The sequence below is a fragment of the Dermochelys coriacea genome, chromosome 7, assembly GCF_009764565.3.
Source record: "Dermochelys coriacea isolate rDerCor1 chromosome 7, rDerCor1.pri.v4, whole genome shotgun sequence".
NCBI lineage: Eukaryota > Metazoa > Chordata > Testudines > Dermochelyidae > Dermochelys > Dermochelys coriacea.
In genome coordinates this window covers 126,313,982-126,332,505 of record NC_050074.1, presented here as the reverse complement: position 1 = coordinate 126,332,505, position 18,524 = coordinate 126,313,982, and the positions used below count along the sequence as shown (strand labels likewise).

At 62.5% G+C, this 18,524-nt stretch overlaps 1 protein-coding gene across 4 annotated transcripts in view; it reads left to right on the top strand.

Moving 5' to 3' along the window:
- CRTAC1 (cartilage acidic protein 1) overlaps positions 1-18,524 on the top strand; it is a 35,740-nt gene that overhangs the window by 14,802 nt on the left and 2,414 nt on the right. For all 4 annotated transcript variants that reach the window (XM_038410377.2, XM_043519393.1, XM_043519395.1 and 1 more), the window contains 11 exons: positions 1,514-1,644; positions 2,711-2,867; positions 6,769-6,903; positions 7,435-7,580; positions 9,594-9,730; positions 11,650-11,732; positions 12,599-12,699; positions 16,344-16,512; positions 17,222-17,367; positions 17,769-17,811; positions 18,179-18,322. In XM_038410377.2, coding sequence (XP_038266305.1) covers positions 1,514-1,644; positions 2,711-2,867; positions 6,769-6,903; positions 7,435-7,580; positions 9,594-9,730; positions 11,650-11,732; positions 12,599-12,699; positions 16,344-16,512; positions 17,222-17,367; positions 17,769-17,811; positions 18,179-18,322 — 1,392 coding nt within the window. The remainder of the gene's footprint in view (positions 1-1,513; positions 1,645-2,710; positions 2,868-6,768; positions 6,904-7,434; positions 7,581-9,593; positions 9,731-11,649; positions 11,733-12,598; positions 12,700-16,343; positions 16,513-17,221; positions 17,368-17,768; positions 17,812-18,178; positions 18,323-18,524) is intronic.

Below are 18,524 nucleotides of genomic sequence, written 5' to 3'. Positions count from 1 at the left end.
CACCAGGCGGGGGATGGGCTGACTAGTTCCCATAGACCCATCCCCCGGGTAGCGATAGGGGCTGTCCCTTAACCCCTCGTATGCCCCATTTGAGGCGGCTGCCCATCTCCTACCCCTAGCACAAGGCCAGGGCAGCTGCCTCTTATTCCCTGCACTCCATCTCCAGGGGCCAGTGCTTCCCTGCAGGCCATGGCCCCCTGGCTGCCCTGGCCTGGCCCCCCCACTGGCACTGCTGGAGTCTGCCCAATGCTCCACATGCCCCTGGCCACGGCCTGCCCCTGCAGTGACCAGGGACGGTGATGGGGCACCTTGCCAGGGAGTGGGGGGGTGTGACGGTGTCAAGTCGCTGCCTTGGTGGGAGCAGTGCCAGAGTCATGGGGGCCTGCCAGTGCCCTCAGCTGCGTGTGGGCACATCGCCAAGTGAGACGGGCAGGTCCAATGGCTCGCCAAGGGCCTGACAGCCCTTCCTCCCCTGCTAATGGTCTGGCTCCTGGAGGCAGGGGCCATTGTGCACTGGGATCTCCTCCAAACACGTGGGCCCAGTGTCTTTCCTTGGAGACAGATCACCGGCACACTGGGCAGCGCCAGCCTGCCCAGCCACTGCAGCTGGAGCTCACGGCTGCCCGTCCCTGCATGGGGGGGTCTAGTCATGGGGGGGGGGGTGTCTCTGCGAGTTGGGCTCACTCATACTCTCACTCATACTCCCCCGGTCTTGCTGGGTGCCTCCACCTCTGCCCTTGGGGTTCTGGGCCCCGGTGCATTGAGCTCTGAGCTGGGGCAGGGACCCTCCTGGCCTGGCTTTGGTGCTGCTCTCGGAGCCACTAATAACTTGGGGATGCGTGTCTGAAATGGGGTCCCCCAGGCTCCTTGGGAAGGGCACAGGCCCCCATCAGAGGGGCCCCCTTGTTTTTCTTGGCTTTGGGGGCCCTGCTGAGTGGGGGCCATGTGACCATCAACCTGAACTCCTCACCATGGATCTTCCTGACACACCTAATTACCCAGGTTGCAGCTGCCAGCGTGTTGCCTGTTCCTAAATCAAGCAGTCCCATTACTCCTGTCGGCTGGTCTGCGGCCGCGGGCCCTACCATTGATTTCCCCCTCCCCTGCCCGATCTACAAGGCTCTGCACAGCTCACCTTAATGAGTTCATTCTGCCAGGCAGCCCTTCGCTGGAGCAGCCCCTGCACCACTGGGCACCAGCCCCCTGGAATGGCAAGCGGGGGCTGGGGGCTGGGATTGAGGGGCCCCGGTGGGGCTGGCGGGCTCCAGAGAGCAGATCCTGGGTGCTGTGACCTTGGTGGACTCCCCAGGGCAGTACAGTGGGGGTTCTGCAGCGCCCCCCACCCCCCACATGTTGCCCCCTGGCCGGGCAGATCCACACCAAGCCAGTTCCTCCCCTGCTCCTCTTCCTGCACACTTGTGCTTTCAGCACAGAATGAATGAACCTCTATGGGGCTGTCCCCCTGCCCCAGGCCTGCCCCCCTCTCGCCCCCCTGACCCTCTCTCTCCCCCAGGCCTGGCCACATACACGGACAAGCTGTTCAAGTTCCGGGCAGGGCGCTGGGAGGACCTCCTGAGCGACGAGGTGAACCGGGCAGTGGCCAGCCGCTTCGCCGGGCGCTCGGTGGCCTGCGTGGACAGGGCGGTGAGTGGGCAGCGAGCCCGGCTGGTGGCCCTCGGGGCTGAGGACGTAGGCGCAGCAGGGTCATGGGGGCAGCTTCCTTACCACCCAGATCAGGCTCTGTTCCCCAAACTCCCTCCCTGCCCCTCTCCCAGGCTGTCGCTGGTTGTGTGGGGAATGAGGTGGCACTTCTGAGCCTCTCCCATCCTGGCCTCAGCCCTCTGCCCCCTAAGTGCCCCCCCAGCTGCCAGGGCCCCAGGCGCCGCCCTCCTCCCCCCACCCCCAGCTGTCAGGGCCCTGGAGCCTTTCCCTGGAGTTGCCTCTTGCTGAGAACCTGCCTCTCGGTGATTTATGCTCCTGTCACCTGCTCTTTCTTCTTCTTCTTCTTCTTTCTCCTGCTGTTTGTTTTCCAAGGATTATCACTAAATCAGGGCCCAGCTGCTGCAGGGGAACAATGGGAGGGGGGCCTACCCAGGGGATGGGGTGGGGTGCAGAGCCAGGGTGGGGGGCAGGGTGGAGTGGGGTGGGGTAGTAGGTGGCAGGGGAGCAGAGCTGAGCTGTGGAGTGGGGTGTTTGGGGGTCAGGTAAGGGGACGTGGGGCTGTACCATCGGGTGAGGACTGGGGAGGAACGGGGTTGGTGGAGATGGGGGTAGGTGGAGGGGAGCGGGACTGTGAGGTGGGGGGCAGCGGGGCAGAGCTGTGGTTCAGTGGGGGACCCGGGCGGTGGGGGGATGCAGCATGAGCATTCCCAGCATGCCAGGGGCAGCTGGACAGACACCGAATCTTGCCAGGCTCAGCCCTCGAGCGACGCGTGGGGCCCAGGGCCCTGGCACAACTGCAGCCCCCACCCTGCTGCGGGACTCTCATCTGCTCCCAGCAGGGCTGGCCAGAGCCCGCAGGCTGCAGAGCCACCACTGGGGAGGGGGCTGCCCCCAGGACCCTGCCCGGCCCCAGCGTCTCCAGCAGGGGAAGCCCCTTCTTCGGCCTGCTGCTGCCCCAGCCAGGGTGTTGCAGCCGGCTGGAGGCTGGCGAGCCGGGGGGCCCTGCCCAGCCTGGCTCTGCCCTCACCTGCCTGCCCCTTGCCTGCAGGGCTCCGGCCGATACGCCATCTACATCGCCAACTACGCCAACGGCAACCTGGGCCCCCACGCGCTGCTGGAGATGGACGTGGCTGCCAGCGACCCTGCCCGCGGCATCGTGGTGCTGGCTGACGTGGCTGCCGAGGCCGGGGTCAACAAATACACAGGTCCTGGGCAGCCCACGCAGGGAGGGGGAAGCGTGGGGAGGGGGCGGTGTGGGAGGGACCTGCAGGGAGGGGGTGGCGCAGGCAGGAGGGGACAGCGTGGGGATGGGGTGCTGCAGGAGGGGCCCGTGGGGGGGGCTGCCCATGGGGAGGGGACAGTGTGGGGAGGGGGTGGCGCAGGCTGGAGGTGCTGCAGGAGCGGCCCGTGGGGAGGGGGTGACGCGGGACTGCCCATAAAGCAGGTGCCATGCCTGGCACACATGGTGCTGGGGCTGTCTCTGGGCTGGGTGACGTCTCCTCTGTGACTCCTGCCCAGGAAAGGGGGCTGCATGAGGACGATCCCCATTGCAAGGGGCCAGGAGCCAGGGCTACCCCCCCGTGCCCCCAGTGGGGAGTCTGGGCTCCAAGGTGTCCCCCGGGCAGTCTTGCTCCATCTCCGACCCTTGTCCCTGGAGTGCGTGGTCTCAGCAGCAAATCGCATGAGCAGCTGGTTCCCAAGGATGGCACCATGTGGGCAGCTGCCATGGCTGCTCCGTGGGCACTGGGGACAGTGTCTGGGTGGATTTTCCCATGGCCGGCCCCTGCTCTAACTGCCTCTCCCGGCCTGTTCCTGGGTACACGGGAAGGCCTGGCTCCTGGGGGAGCAGCCAAGGGTAGGGTTCCCCTCTCGACCTCTCCTATCCAGCTGGAGAGGGGCAGGGGCCAGGGGCTGGGCCCCCCAGAGCTGGGGTTGGCTGTCCCTTGTCCCAGACCTGCCAGAGCCTGGTTCTCCCTGCCCTAGCACAGCCGCTCCGACCTCTCGCATCTCCCTGGCCCTGCCCAGGGGCCAAGCCTGCTCTGGGGAGCCAGTGGGAAAGGCCCCAGGGGAGATGACAGGTGCTGAGGGTTAGAATGGGGTGTCTTTGTCTGGAGGGGCAAACGCCCCAGACCGGTGGTGGGGTCTGTAATTAGCTTTCACCAGGCCAGTAACAAATGTGGACTCCCAAAGTCCTAAAACGGTCTTACTGTGGAGTCCCAGGGAGTCCCCTTGGGCTCTCCAGCCTAGCGCGCCCGTGACCAGCCACACGGCCTCATAACATACCCCCAGAATCACAACATTCAAGCCGCTTCCAGTCCCAAGAGAGCAGTCGCTTTCCCCCAGCTCGGCTTGTCCCCAGCTCTCACACCAGGGACATGGGGGAGTGGGCCCTGGAGCTAGCTCCCACGAGGAGATGGAGACAGTTCTCAATGGGCAAACAGCCACTCCGAGGAGTTTGTCTGATTCCAAAGGTGGCAGAGCTGCGGTAATCTCCATGCCAAGTGGCTTCCAGGGCTACCCATGGCTAGCAGGGCCGGGATCCTTGCCCCTCAGGGTCCAGACAGTGGGAAAGAGCCTCAGTTTCCCCTTGTCAGGGATATGTAGCCCCTCCAGCCCAGAGCCCAAGCAAATTCACGTAGGTCTCTGCTTCCTGGAGATCAAGGAATGCAGTGAGCAAGGTACCACGCTTGCTGCTGGGGCCCCCCTGTGCGCGGGTCAAGCCTTCGGCTTAGGGAAAGCTGCTTTGGCTGATGGGGGAGTGTGACGAAGTGGGGATTTCCCCTTGTTATGTTCTATGTGAGTCTTACTCGTGAGCCTAGGTGAGTTTTACTGTTTTGGATGAATACTGTGTGTGCCTCAGTTTCCCTGTGTCCTGCACCAATACCTTGGTGGTGGGAATAGGGGTGTGTGACTTTGGCTGAGACCTCTGGGGCAGGTGAGACTGCTCCAGCTGCCTGCCCATATGTTATGACTGGTGCCCTTTGTAACCTGAGACTCAGGAGGGGGATGCAACCAGGTAAGGACCAGGTGACTCTTTGCCCAGGAAGGGAGACAAAGACAGAGGAGGAGCAATGGGGGTGGGGGTCTGAGGTCGGGGGGCTTGAAGCTGGGCAGTCTGCTTGGGGGACTGGAAGAGGGGGAGTCCAGGCCATCTGGCCCAAGACTCCCCAAGATGGACTTGGCTGAAAGTCACTGATTTCTGTGCTAACAAGTTCTGCCCTCCGCTGTGTTCCTGTCAACTAATAAACCTTCTGTTTTACACTGGTTAAGAGTCACAGCTGACTGTGGAGTTGGGGTGCAGGGCCCCCTGGCTTCCCCAGGAGCCCCGCCCGGGCAGTTGTCAGAGTCACTGGCCCAATGCTCTGGACCTGCTCCCTACGAAGCCAGTCAGGACTCTGGGGGAGCTGCGTCCTCTCGCTGAGCAGACTGTAGCCAGGTGTGATGAAGTGGAACTGTTCTTAATATTTCCTCTGAATACTGTAGGGGTATCTCAGTTCCCCCTAGGCATTTCTTAAGTCTCTAGGTGGTGGGATAAGGGGGTGTAATTGTTGCAGAGCAGAGGGCCAGATACATAAATGGCCGACACTCTGTCTCCTGGCAAGTGATGGCCTGGGCCCTTCCCCCCTGCAAGGTGAGAGCTAAAGGGTTGGAGAACAAAGGAATCAGGTGCGCTCCTGGCCTGGGAAAGGGACAAAGCCCAGAGGAGGAGGGGCTGGAGGGAGTTTCAGTTTGGGGCTGGCTGGGCACATAGAGTGAAGTGCAGATGGGGTTGTCTGGCTCCCTGCCTCCCAAAATGGACCCAGCTGAGGGGTCCTGTTCTCTGCACCCACAAGCTGTGTGAGACCATGTTCCTGTCGTCTAATAAACCTTCTGTTTTACTGGCTGGCTGAGAGTCACGTCTGACTGCGAAGTTGGGGGGCAGGACCCTCTGGCTTCCCCAGGACCCCGCCCGGGCAGACTGGCTGTGGGAAGCGCACGGAGGGGCAGAGGATGCTGACTGCTCCGAGGTCAGGCCCAGGAAGGGGGGAGCCGGGGGAGCTGTGTGTCCTGCAGACAGGCTGCTCCCAGAGAGGAGGCTCCCCCAGAGTCCTGCCTGGCTTCGTAGGGAGCAGCTCCAGAGCATCGCCCGGGGACTCCGTGACACCAGGGCAAGAAGCTCACCCGGCTTCCCCCCTTCCTGGGTCTGACCTCGGAGCATTCAGCATCCTCTGCCCCTCCGTGCACTTCCCCCAGCGAGTCCACCCAGGCAGGGTCCTGGGAGGGCCAGAGGGTCCTGCCCCCCCAAATCTGCAGTCAGACGGGACTCTCAGCCACTGTAAAATGGAAGGTTTATTAGTTGACAGGAACACAGCGGAGGGCAGAACTTGTTGGCTGAAAGTCACTGATTTCTGTGCTAAGTCCATCTTGGGGAGTCCTGGGTCAGATGGCCTGGACTCCCCCTCTTCCAGTCCCCCAAGCAGACTGCCTGTTTCCGGTGACCGGACCTCAGACCCCCATCCCTATTGCGCCTCCTTCTTGTCTTTGTCTTGCTTTCTGGCAAAAGTCACCTGATCCTCACCTGGTTGCATCCTCCCCCAGTTCCGAAGGGCACCGGTGTCATGGAGTCCCTGGGCGATGGGAGGGGAAGGTGTGGGGGGTTGAGCAGGAGATGTGGGGCCAAGCAGCAGGGTGGGAGTGGGAGTGGGGGGCTGAGCAGGAGAGGGAGGGGATGGGGAGGTAAGAGGGGAAGGTGTGGGGCTGGGTGGGAGTGGGGGCCTGAGGGAGGAGGGGAAGGTGTGGGAGTAGGGGACGGAGGGGAGGTGTGGGGCCGAGCGGCAGGGTGGGAGTGGGGGGCTGAGCGGATGGGGAGGGAGGGGAAGGTGTGGGGGGCTGAGCGGGAGATGTGGGGCTGAGCGGCGGAGTGGGAGTGGGAGTGGGGGGCTGAGCAGGAGAGGGAGGGGATAGAGAGGTAAGAGGGGAAGGTGTGGGGCCGAGCGGGAGGGGGCAGGGTGGGAGCCTGAGGGAATGAGGGAGGGATGAGAGGAAGGTGTGGGGTGCAGAGAACAAGACGGCCACATGAGGCTGAGTTTGCTCCGGGTGCCCTGACCACCGCCCTGCTGTCCCCAGGCGGCCGTGGGGTGGCTGTGGGCCCCATCCTGAGCGCCAGCGCCTCGGACATATTCTGCGATAACGAGAATGGGCCCAACTTCCTCTTCCACAACCAGGGGGACGGCAGCTTCGTCGACAGGGCTGCCAGCGCCGGTGAGTGAGCCGGCGGGTGGGGGCGGTGGCATGGCCAGGGGACCAGCCCTGGAGCCAGCCCTGTCGTTACAGGGGCCAGAGCAGCCGAGTGATACCCACAGGGCCCATAGGAGGCCGACCTGGGCCCCCCGAGCGTGTTCCCAGACCTGGGGCCTGGCTGACACCGCGCTGCAACTGTAACACGCTGAGCCAAGGGCCGCCGATGAACCGTGCTGGGGATCACAGCAGGTTAAGGAGCCGTGTCTGGGGCGACCACTCCCGGCTCGGCTGCCAGGGCCTGGCACCCACTGATCTGGGAGGCGCCGCTGTCTCCGTATCGGGGAGCTCTGCGGCACTGACCGAACGGGGCAGCCGAGCTGACCCCTCCCAACCCGGGCAGCTCCCTCCCCCTCCCGCTCGCTCGGGGGGGGCAGCTGGCTGAATGCCACGCAGAGCCCCCCATGGTGCCTGGCCCAGACGGAGATGGGGCTCCCTCTGCACTGGAGCTGTCCTTGGCCCCACTCCCAAACAGTCTCCTCTGCTGCCCCACAGGCCTGGATGACCCCTACCAGCATGGACGCGGCGTGGCCCTGGCCGACTTCAACCGTGATGGCAAAGTGGACATCGTCTACGGCAACTGGAATGGGCCCCACCGCCTCTACCTGCAGATGAGCGCCGGCGGGCGGGTCCGCTTCCGGGTGAGTGTGCGGTGCACACGCTGCCGAGGGGCACCGGGACCAGGACCCCAGTTCCACCAGCCTTCCACACCCTCCCCGGGGGGCTTGCTGTCCCAGCTCTCCCTGGGGCGGTCACTCACTGCCCCTTCTGGGGAGCCCAGAGCCCAGCCAGGCTTAGGGAGCCCCTGGGTTCCAGCTCTGTCGGGCTCTGACCTTCTTGGTCCAACTCCTGGTGAGAGCCCGACTTCTTCCAGCAGCCCCTTCTGAGCCCCCCACCCCCGTCCCAGCCCTTTGATCTCCAGCTGGGGGGCGTGTCTCAGCCTCCTTGCACAGAGGTGAGGAGATCTCTGTCCCCTGGGGCGCTGGGTGTCAGTGTCCTGGGGACTGGATTTGCCATCGGCGTCTCAAATCTCCACTGATCTGGGGCCGGGGCCAGGCCCAGACAGCCAGGCGACACCCCACCCTTGTCTCAGCCTGTCCTGAGAGAAAAGAGTCCTATACCACCCATGGGGGAACAGCACAGGGGAAACTGAGGCACACCACATTCCTAAAGATATCCCTCGGCACTTCCGGCTGTGCTGCCCAGCCCACCGAGCACTTCAGCTCCCCCATCGCTCCGTGGCCCTTGTTATGTTTATAAGAAGCACACGGGATCTTTTTTCAGTGGAAAAGGCAGTATGCTGCGTTTATTGAAGATACAACAATTAGCATATGCATTCTCTCTCTCGTGATTTTCCTTCCTTGGGACCCATGAGGTCTGCACCCTCACGCTGTAATCAATCATTGTCTGACAAGGGCTCGTTTTCTTACATTGTCCTTCTCTTGTTCTTTCATCAAGTCTCTCAGGGAATTGCCCCAGGCAGGTTTTGATCACTGCTACCTTGTCCCCATTGATTGATGACTCAAAAGATGAGATGGGCATCCATCTGCCTTCCTCTGACATCTCAGTTGGGGCATGTTGCAGCCTCCTGATGCCCTTGCGTCTGTGTCAGGGTTCCCTCCCCACTCTGAGCTCTAGGGTACAGACGTGGGGACCTGCATGAAAGACCCCCTAAGCTTATTTCTACCAGCTTAGGTTAAAAACTTCCCCAAGGCCCAAATCTCTATTTGTCCTTGGACTGAGGTATGCTGCCACCACCAAGTGATTTAACAAAGAACCAGGAAAAAGGAGCACTTGGAGTTCCTCTTCCCCAAGCCCTTATACCCCCTTTCCTGGGGAGGCTTGAGAATAATATCCTAACCAATTGGTTACAAAATGATCAGAGACCCAAACCCCTGGTCTTGGAACAATGGAAAAATCAGTCAGGTTCTTAAAATAAAGATTTTATTTAAAAAAAAAAAGAGATAAAAATCATCTCTGTACAATCAGGATGGAAAATACTTTACAGGGTATTCAGATTCAAAACACAGAGGATCCTCCTCTGGGCAAAACCTTAAAGTTACAGCAAACAGGAATAAACCTCCCTCTTAACACAGCGGAAATTCACAAGCAAAACAAAAGATAAACTAATCCGCCTTGCCTGGTTTACCTCTACTGGTTGCAATATTGGAGACTTGGATTAGGATGGGCTGGAGAAGATGGATTTCTGTCTGGCCCCTCTCAGTCCCACGAGAGAACGGCCACACAAACAAAGAACCCAAAACAAACAGTCTCCCCTCTCCCCAGATTTGAAAGTATCTTTTGTCCCCATTGGTTCCTTTGGTCAGGTGCCAACCAGGTTATTTGAGCTTCTTAACCCATTACAGATAAGGAGGAATTTTAGGCCACCCTTATGGTTATGACAGTCTGTCTCTGGTTCCTCCCTAGACCATCTGGTTCAGCGGTTGCCTTCACGCTTATCTCTTAACACCCATTCCTCAGTCACACACAACACAGAATTAATTTACACGGAACTTTTTGAACAGAAACATCAAATTGCAATGCAGAAGAAAAACAATCATGGCTACATTATTATCTTATTATTCTTTATCCTTCATTCTAAATTATACAAAAAATAAATCCGACTACTACACCCTGACCCATCTGTCCCACAGGACATCGCCACCCCCAAGTTCTCCATGCCGTCCCCCGTCCGCACCGTCCTCACAGCCGACTTCGACAACGACCAGGAGCTGGAGGTGTTCTTCAACAACATCGCGTACCGGGGCTCCTCTGCCAACCGCCTCTTCCGGTAGGGCCCCCCACCGGGGCAGGCTCACAGGGCAGGCTGCCTACTGGGCGGGGGATGGGAGCAGCTCACCTGCCCACCCAGGAGATGGGCAACATGCCCAGGAGAGCCGGGGGCCACAGCTGCATGCCCAGGAGGTAGGGAGGGCGGGAAGACTGGATTCTGGTGCCCCTGGCTTGGAGGTATGCTCAGGAGTCAGGAGGGGTGCCCTCGAGAGCCCATGGGCACCAGCCGCTGTGGCTAAGCCCTTTGCAATGTCATTATTAGCCCCTCACTCACAGTGCTAATGCCCTGGGTTCTGTGCAGCAGCCCCTCATTAATTGTGGGGATCGATGGCTCGTTAGCACCAAGCCACTCATTTGTCCCAGATGGAGAGTATCAGTGCAGCGGCCAGGCCCCTGCTGTCTGTGCAGTGACAGCGTGTCCCGCAGATGGGGCTTCCTGGGGGCACAGCTCTGCATGCTCTACCGTGCCCTCGGGCAGTGCCGGCAGGGTCTGCTCAGTGGGCAGGGAAAGGGTTACGCCGTCCTGTGGGGTTCCCCTCCAGGTGCTGGCTCTGCTGCTAGTTTCTGGGGGGCACCTTGCTTTGCCCCAGCCACGCTGCTGCGGGTGAGCTCCCCGCCAATGGCGACGGCCAGTGCCAAGAGACATGTCCTGGCCATGGGCACAGAGCATCCCCCAGCCAGCTTTACCCCTCCCCTCTGCTCCCACTGCTCTGCACAGCCGGCTGGCATGGGCTGAGCCTGGGCCTCACATCTCCCCTGGTGTCCCTGGCCCCGCTCCCAGGATGGATTAGCTCCCTGAGCCTGCCCCTGCTCCCATGCTGGTTCCCTGAGCCTCGCGAGCCCACCTGCCCCCTGTTCCCCACACCCTCTCACAGCAGCGCCTCTGGGCTCAGGCCACATCCTGCCATTTGCTGTGTGGGAGGTCAGGCCCTATGGCCAGGCCCACACAAATCCCACTGCCGGATCGGGGCCTCAGCTCTTCGGGGCAGGGCTGTCTTTCCTGCAGGGCAGTGCCCAGGGCCCAGGCTGCCCAGATACAATAGCGAGGTTAGCCTCAGCCCCAGGGGCAGGCTGTCACAGCATGAGGGGGAGTCAGGGCCCTGCACCCCCACTTCCTGCAATTCACCGTGACTCTCAGCCAGCCGCTAGAACAGAAGGTTTATTAGAGACGACAGGAACACAGTCCAGACCAGAGCTTGCAGGCATAAACAGGACCCCTTAGTCAGGCCCTACTTGGGGGCAGGGAAATTTAACCCCAGCCTTGGGGCTCCCTCCTCTTCCCCAGCCAACTCCCAAAACTGGAAACCCCCCCAGCCTCCCCGCAGCTCCTCCCCCAGGCTTTGTCCAGTTTCCCGGGCAGAAGGTGTCACCTGGCCCCAACCCCCCTCCTGGCTCAGGTTACAGGCTCAGGTATCTTCCCTCAAGGAAAGTCTCCCATCCCCAGTGAAACTCCCCTGCAACATTCCCAGGTCAAATCCGCCCCACTCCCTGCTGCATCACACAAGCCCTGCCCCATTTCGGAGGAGGGAATAGGGCCTGCTAAGTCCCCACACAACCACCCTCCGACCCCAGCCATTCAACCACACCAAGGCCTATCTGGCTCTGCTGGATCCTGGCACAATCTCTCCATCAGGGGCTCTGAGCCCCCCCGGCCATGGCCTGTCCCTGCCTGGTGCCGAAGGGAGACGATGCTCTGTGTGCCAGGCAGGGCTCCCCTCTGGGATGCAGCACTGGCATAGGCTCTCGCCCGACATGGCTGCACCCTCTGCCAACCCTGCCCCTTGCAGCCCAGGGACCCAGCGTGGAGCCAGAGGCTTGCTGTGGCAGGGGGTCACGTGGCCAGCAGACATGGAGGGGTTTGGGCAGCCAGTGGGGTTGGGGGCCCCGGGGCCTGGCTCTCACCCTCGTCCCCTGCAGGATCGTCCGCAGGGAGCACTCGGACCCCGTCATCGAAGAGCTGAACCCAGGAGATGCCATGGAGCCCGAGGGCCGGGGCACTGGTGAGTCCCCCACGCTGCACCCCTGCGGCCGGGCTCCCCTGACCCCCAGGGGCTGGGCCAACCCCGGTAGGGCCAGCTGCTGAGATGCCCCCAAGCTGTACTGCCTGGGGACCCTTGGGTGCTGTGGGGGTCAGTGGGGTGACACATGAGTCAGCCCTAGTCAGCAGGGGGCGCCTGCGGGACTGGGTGGGGAGCCGCAGCCGCTGCGCAGGAGGTGGAGCAAGTGGGTGAATCCTGGGTTGGCTCCGGGTTGCGGGCAGCTGGATCGATGGCTCCATTGTTGTCTTCCATCCCTGCCCCAGAACAGCAGGGCCCTGGCCTGGCCCGGCCCCTCTGCGCCCTCATCTGCCCAGTGATGCAGTCAATTCCTGGGGGTCGGGGTCAGGGTGCTGCCCCCTCGATGCAGGGCCCCAGGGAGCCAAGCCTGGCACAGGTCAGTGGCTGCTGATGTAACTCCAGCCCTAGGGACCCAAACCTTGGGGTGGCTCCGTGCGTGCTGCAGGGTGACAGTCAGGAAAGTTGAAGAGCCTACTGACAGGCAGCATGATCTAGTGGTCAGAGCATGGGGTGCTGGGAGCCAGGACTCCTGGGTTCCATCCTGAACTCTGGGAGGAGCGTGGGTTCTAGGGGGTCAGGACTCCTGGGTTCTACCCTGCCTCTGACTCTCCTTCATCTTAGGCAAGAACTGGCCCTTTGTAGCCAGCGCTGCCTCCCCCAGCCACTGTCCCTCTGGGCTGCCTGCAGCCTGACCAGCTACTGGGCTGCGCCGGGGCTAGGAGGGGCTGGTGTGAGAGCCAGGCAGAGCTGGGCCGGGGTGGTGGGGGATTGCGATGGGGGCTGACCCCCAGCCCCTGCTGTCATTGCAGGGGGTGCGGTGACTGACTTCGATGGTGATGGGCTTCTGGACCTGATCCTGTCCCATGGCGAGTCCATGGCGCAGCCACTCTCAGTCTTCAGGGGCACCCAGGTGCGTTGGGGCCCCATGCTGGGCCACAGTGGGGCTTTGCTGTAAAGATTTTGTATGACCGCTGTGCGTGCCTCAGTTTCCCCTTGTCACGGAATCACAGGCTGGGGGTGCGCGGCACCGCTCTGAATGAAGTCAGGCAGGGCTCTCGGGCAGTGTGGCTCCCCTCGGGCACACGCTCACCAGGGCAAGAAGCCCCTGGGCATCAGTGCTTCCTGGGCCTGACCTCGGAGCGTTCAGCCCCGTTCACCCCGTGAGCTCCCTGCAGCGAGTGCCCCTGGATGGGACCCCTGGGGAAGCCTTCCCCGCCCCCAAAGGGCCCTGCCCCCCACTCCGCAGCCAGCCGTGACTCTCTGCCAGCGTGTGACACAGACAGGTTATTAGTTTTCAGGCGCCCAGCGTAGAACAAGGCTTGTGAGCGCAGAAATCGGGGCCATTCAGAAAAGTCCATCGTTGCAGGGGGGGATCCAGAGCCCTGGGCCCTCCCCCTAGAGTCCCAAACCAGGAGACTGACTCGCTTCCAGCAGCCCAGCCTCAGACACGCCCAGCTGCCCCCCACCCCTTTGTCTCTTCCTCTGGCCGGGGGACAATCTCTGGCCATCAGTTGCCAGGATACAAAGTGCCGGGTTCTCTGTGCCCAGACAGCCAATCAGCAGTCACACCTGCCCTCTAGGAGTCTCTGCTGCCTAGATACTTGAGTAACACACAGGGGAAACTGAGGCATGCACCCAGTATTCAGAGTAAACATTAAGCACATTCCCACTGTGTCACCCCGCTTCCCCCCAGATGAAGTCTCTGGCTCTGCCCTATTCACCCGGGAGTGTGTCTCCCCCCCGCTGGAGGCTCCCCCTGCGGCAGTCTGCGACCGGACCCCACGTCAAGGCTGGGGAGTGTGTGCAGGCTGTAGCTCCCGGTAGGGACCAGGGCATCATCCAGCCACATGTCCAGATCATCCCCCATCAGCATCTCCGCGGGTCACTGATCCTGCACCCCTGCCTTTTAGCCCATCTCAAGTAGTTCTTCACTGAGGGGCCAAACACCCCCCCAGGGCACAAGATTCGTGGGGCACTAACTGATCTGGGCCCTCCGCTGGGGCTGTGCCAGCATCACCTCAGCATCTGTGTCCAGTACCTGCACTTTCTTCCCATCCCCCCTCTGGGGACAAACACGCCTGCTCCTTGCAGGTTGCCCTGCACAGCCTGTACATGGATCACGCCAGAGCTTCCTCCCAGAGCCACAGCCAGGCTGTCCCGGGGGGAGCTGGAGTCTCCCCGCCGGGCTCCTGCTGGGCTAACAGGTCATGGGTTCTGCTTGGCTGCTGCTTCCATAACTCTGGGGTGTTTTGCCTACAGAAATTACATCACAGGTCTCTGAGGTCCCTTGGAGGGGGTCTGCCGCATTCACCGTCTACCCCTGGTTTGGGCTAACCAGAGTCCTGCTTCTGGGGCACCCTGACCTGGGCCAGTCCCTCCGGGGGTCTCCATGCTTGGCCCTGCTGCCCACAAACTGCTCTGCCAGCCTGCCCGCGCTGTGCAGATCCTGTGGCTTCCTGGCCGCTAGCCACGTTTTCCGCTCAGCACCCCCCACCTCCAAGCTGTCAGGGGCCCCAGGTCACGAAGTTGCTCCAACCCTGCCAGGCTACACTCCCTGCAGTGTGGTGACCTCAGCTGAGGGGCGGCTTCCATTCAGGTCCCCCCTGGGGCCTTCTGCACACCCTAAAACTGTGTCCCATAAGCCTCAGGGTCCATTCAGACCGGGGCAGCGGAGCCTGTCTGACCTGTTCATTGTGGCAGAATGGACTCCATCCATCCGGCCATGTGCTCCTAGTGCTCTGGGGCTGAGTAAGGGGTGACGGAGCGGAGCTGGGCCGCAGGGTCCCTGAGTTCAATCTGCAGGAGTTCCCAAGGGCAGTGAGGTCGGCATCTCAGCCCCCCACTTAAACTGGGGCACCAGTTGGGGAGCTAGGCTCCCTGCGGAATTGGCAGCCTTTCCCCACGTACCCATTGGTGGGGCCTCTCTCCCCTCGGCTCCTCCAGCTCTCGCTTCTCCTGCTGCTCCCCCACGTGCTTTCGCTCCTCCGGGTCCTCTTGCCCCTTCGCTCTCAGCTCCCCACAACTCCAATCTGACTGTCGGGACCCAGGTCGTGAGGACACCCCCTGCTAGACGGGGGCCCAGGTTGCATGGAGGCCCTGCTGCCCCTGCTACTCCCAGACCCTCCTAGAACCTGCTTCTTGGACTGATCGTCCTTCTCCAGCCAGCCCAGGGGCTGCCCGCTCCCCCCACGGAGCCCCCTCTCCCTGCAGAGGCTGGCGATGCCCCCAGGGCAGGTCACGCGCCGTTTCCCTGCTGTTCCTTTTGGCTGTGCTTGTTTCCTGGCTGCCAGTCGCTTACTGCAAAATACTTCTGGTGCGTTCAGCAACCTCCCATCCTCGTGGTGCCTTCCCCAGCCTGCCTCTGCTCCCCCATCACCAACCCACAGGGCTGGTTTTCTTCAGCAGCCCGAGAAGGCCCCTTCAGGGAGCCAGACCCTCCCAGGGGCTCGCTCTCACTAGGGGAAGCCCCTCGACTTCACCGCCTCCTTGGACCGAGCCTTCAGCACCCCGGGTCATGCTGTGAGCTCCCTTCAGCGAGTCCACCTGAGAGAGACTTGGACCCCCAAAGGGCACAATGCACCCCACCTCCAGCCCCTGCAGGGCCGCAGCCGGCACGGTTACATCAGGAGGGTTATGAGGGGTGTGGAACAGAGCTAGGCTGGCCTTGCGTAGCACCGAGAGCAGGAAGTTACAGCCTGGCCCACAAACCCAAGTATCCAGGTGACTAAGCGGCATGGGGGGTGTCACAGAGTCCCCAGGCCATGCTCTGGAACTGCTCCCTACGAAGCCAGGCAGGACTCTGGGGGAGCCTCCTGTCTGGGAGCAGCCTGTCTGCAGGACACACAGCTCACCCGGCTTCCCCCTTCCTGGGTCTGACCTCGGAGCATCCAGCATCCTCTGCCCCTCCGTGCGCTTCCCACAGCGAGTCCGCCCAGGTGGGGTCCTGGGGAAGCCAGAGGGTCCTGCACCCCAACTCCGCAGTCAGACGGGACTTTCAGCCAGCCAGTAAAACAGAGGTTTATTAGATGACAGGAACACGGTCTAGAACAGAGCTTGTAGGTGCAGAGAACAGGACCCCTCAGTCAGGTCCATCTTGGGGAGCAGGGAGGCCAGAGCCCCATCTGGGCCTCCCTCCATTTCCCCAGCCAGCTCCAAACTGAAACTCTCCAGCCCCTCCTCTGGTCATTGTCTCCTTCCGGGGCCAGGAGGCCACCTGATCTCTTTGTTCTCCAACCCCTTCAGTTGGCATCTTTGCAGAGGAGGGGACCAGGCCATCAGTTGCCAAGAGACAGGGTGTCGGCCATTGTCTGTGCAGACAGCATCACACTGGCCCTTTAGGGCTCTGCCACAATCACACCCCCTTATCCCACCACCTAGATACTTAAGAAATGCCTAGGGGAAACTGAGGCATCCACCCAATATTCAGAGAAAACATTAAGAACAGTCCCACTTCTTCACAGGGGGAAACTGAGGCACACAGAGTATTCATACAAACTATTCCCAGAAAATCCCCACCCTGCTGCCCGGTTCGTCTCACCCATCTGTCCCCTGCAGGGCGCTGGCAATAACTGGCTCCGCGTCATCCCGCGCACCCGCTTCGGGGCCTTTGCACGGGGAGCCAGGGTAGTGCTGTTCACCCGGCGCAGCGGGGCACATCTGCGCATCATCGACGGTGGCTCGGGCTACCTGTGCGAGATGGAGCCCGTGGCGCACTTTGGCCTAGGTGAGTCGCTGGCAGCCTGGCCCCTGGCCTGAGAGAAGCCCGGCCTTTGCCCCGGCCCCGGGCATCTGTCTGTGGCTCCTGGTTGGAGCTGAGACATGGGGTATTAGATTCCCACACTGTGTTCCCCAGCTCTGCCTTTGCCCCATAATTGTGACCCACTACCCCCTACTAGACCAGTCCTGGGCTCCCCCCAGACCTGCTGGTGCCGCTCACTCCCAACCCACAGAACCCTGCTGTGGAGAGGTCTGTTCCTTTAACACGCTCTGTCCTGGAGAGTCGGTGGCTAACAGATTGGGGGTCTTGGGGGGTCTCGTTGGAGTTCAAAGCATTGGCTGCAGCAAGGTGCTCACTGCCTGGGCTGTGAGGGGGAGCTGAGCATCCCCTGCTGTCCTCCCCAGCTGCTGCTCTGCAGAGAGGTAAGTGTTTCTACGCCCCATGAGCCCCCGACCCCTCCACACCTGTTTCCAGCCCAGCCAGGCCTGCGAGATGAGCAGGGCAGCCGAGCGCTCGGGAACCAGACCAAACAGCATCTTGGTGCTGGGCCCTCGCCCTGCTCACCTTACTGCCCCCCAAGCTGCTGCTCTCAGCAGGGAAAGGAGGGTCCCCTGGGCAGACAGAAGCTTTCTCTGCTGAGATCTGCTCCCTCTAGTCCTGCTCCAGGCTGGGCCCAGTCCCGCAGCTGCCCGCTCTGATGGCTCCTCCTCTACAGGCCAGGACGAAGCCAGCAGCCTGGAGGTGACGTGGCCAGATGGCAGGGTCGTGGCCCGGGCTGTGGCCAGCAGCGAGACCAACTCGGTGCTGGAGATCCCCTACCCCCAGGGTGCTGAGGGGCAGCTCCCGCCCGCCTCGCTGGAGGTGAGTGCCATGCAGCGCACCTGGCATGGGGTGGGGCAGGGCTGGGCCAGGGCTGGGCCAGGGGCACCTCTCAGAGGCAGGGAGGGGGCATGGCACAAGGAGCTGACAGGACGCAGACAGCCGCTTGGATGGGTCAGGCCAAGGGACATGGTGCCTCTGGCCTCACCCAGGCAGGCAAGGCCCAGCTACCCCTCCCAGCTGCCCTGCCCTGTGCAACGCCGTCCCTGGTGTGTGGGCTCCGGAGCGCTGGGGAGTCAGTGCCCCGTGCCCCCTGCCTGGCTGCAGACAGGGTGGGCCCTGAGCCTGCCCCTCACTGACCAGTGCCCAGCAGGGGAAGCTGGGGCAGCCCCTCCCCACACTAATCCCAGCCCTCCGGGTCTCTGCTTCTCCCCTTGATGCAGTGCGGCCAGGGATTCTCCCAGCACGAGAACGGACGCTGTGTTGGTGAGTCACTGCTTGGGAGGTGCCCGCGGGAGGGGCTGTGCCAGGCAGGAGCCACGGGATCGCTCTGGCTGGGTGGCAGGCTGGCTGGGGGGGCTTGGGCTGTAGCATGGCCAGGGGGAGGGGCTGTGTGCCAGGGCATTTCTGGGCTGGTTGCTTGGCAGGGGAGCTGCCGCCTGGCGGGGGGGGGCGCTGTTGCATGGCTGTAGGGCAAAGATTTGCTGCAGCCTGGCTGGCCTGCGGGCTGCACCCTGGGGGCACTGGGGCCCCAGCCACGGGGGCTGTCGTGTCTGGGCGGGTGGGGAGCCGTAGCGCCTGCCCCGGAGCCCAGGCTGCGGCTCAGCTCACGCTGTGCCCTGTCCACTTCCAGACACGGACGAGTGTGCCGCGTTCCCCTTCGTGTGCCCCAGGGAAAAGCCAGTCTGCATCAACACGTACGGCGGGTACCGGTGCCGCAGCAACAGGCGCTGCAGCCGGGGCTTCGAGCCCAGCGAGGACGGCACGGCCTGCGTGGGTGAGTGCCGCAGCGGGGGGAGAGCCAGGCCAGCCCCTGCCCAGGGGCGGTTCAAGTCCCAGGTCGCTCTGGGGGAGCCTGGGTACCTGTTCAAAGGTGTTTCGGCGCCCCCCGCAGGCCATGTGAAGCTGCCCATGCTCCTGGAGCTGGTCCAAGCACAGAGCTCCCAGCCCCATGGCAGGGCTGGCCCTGACCCGCCTCT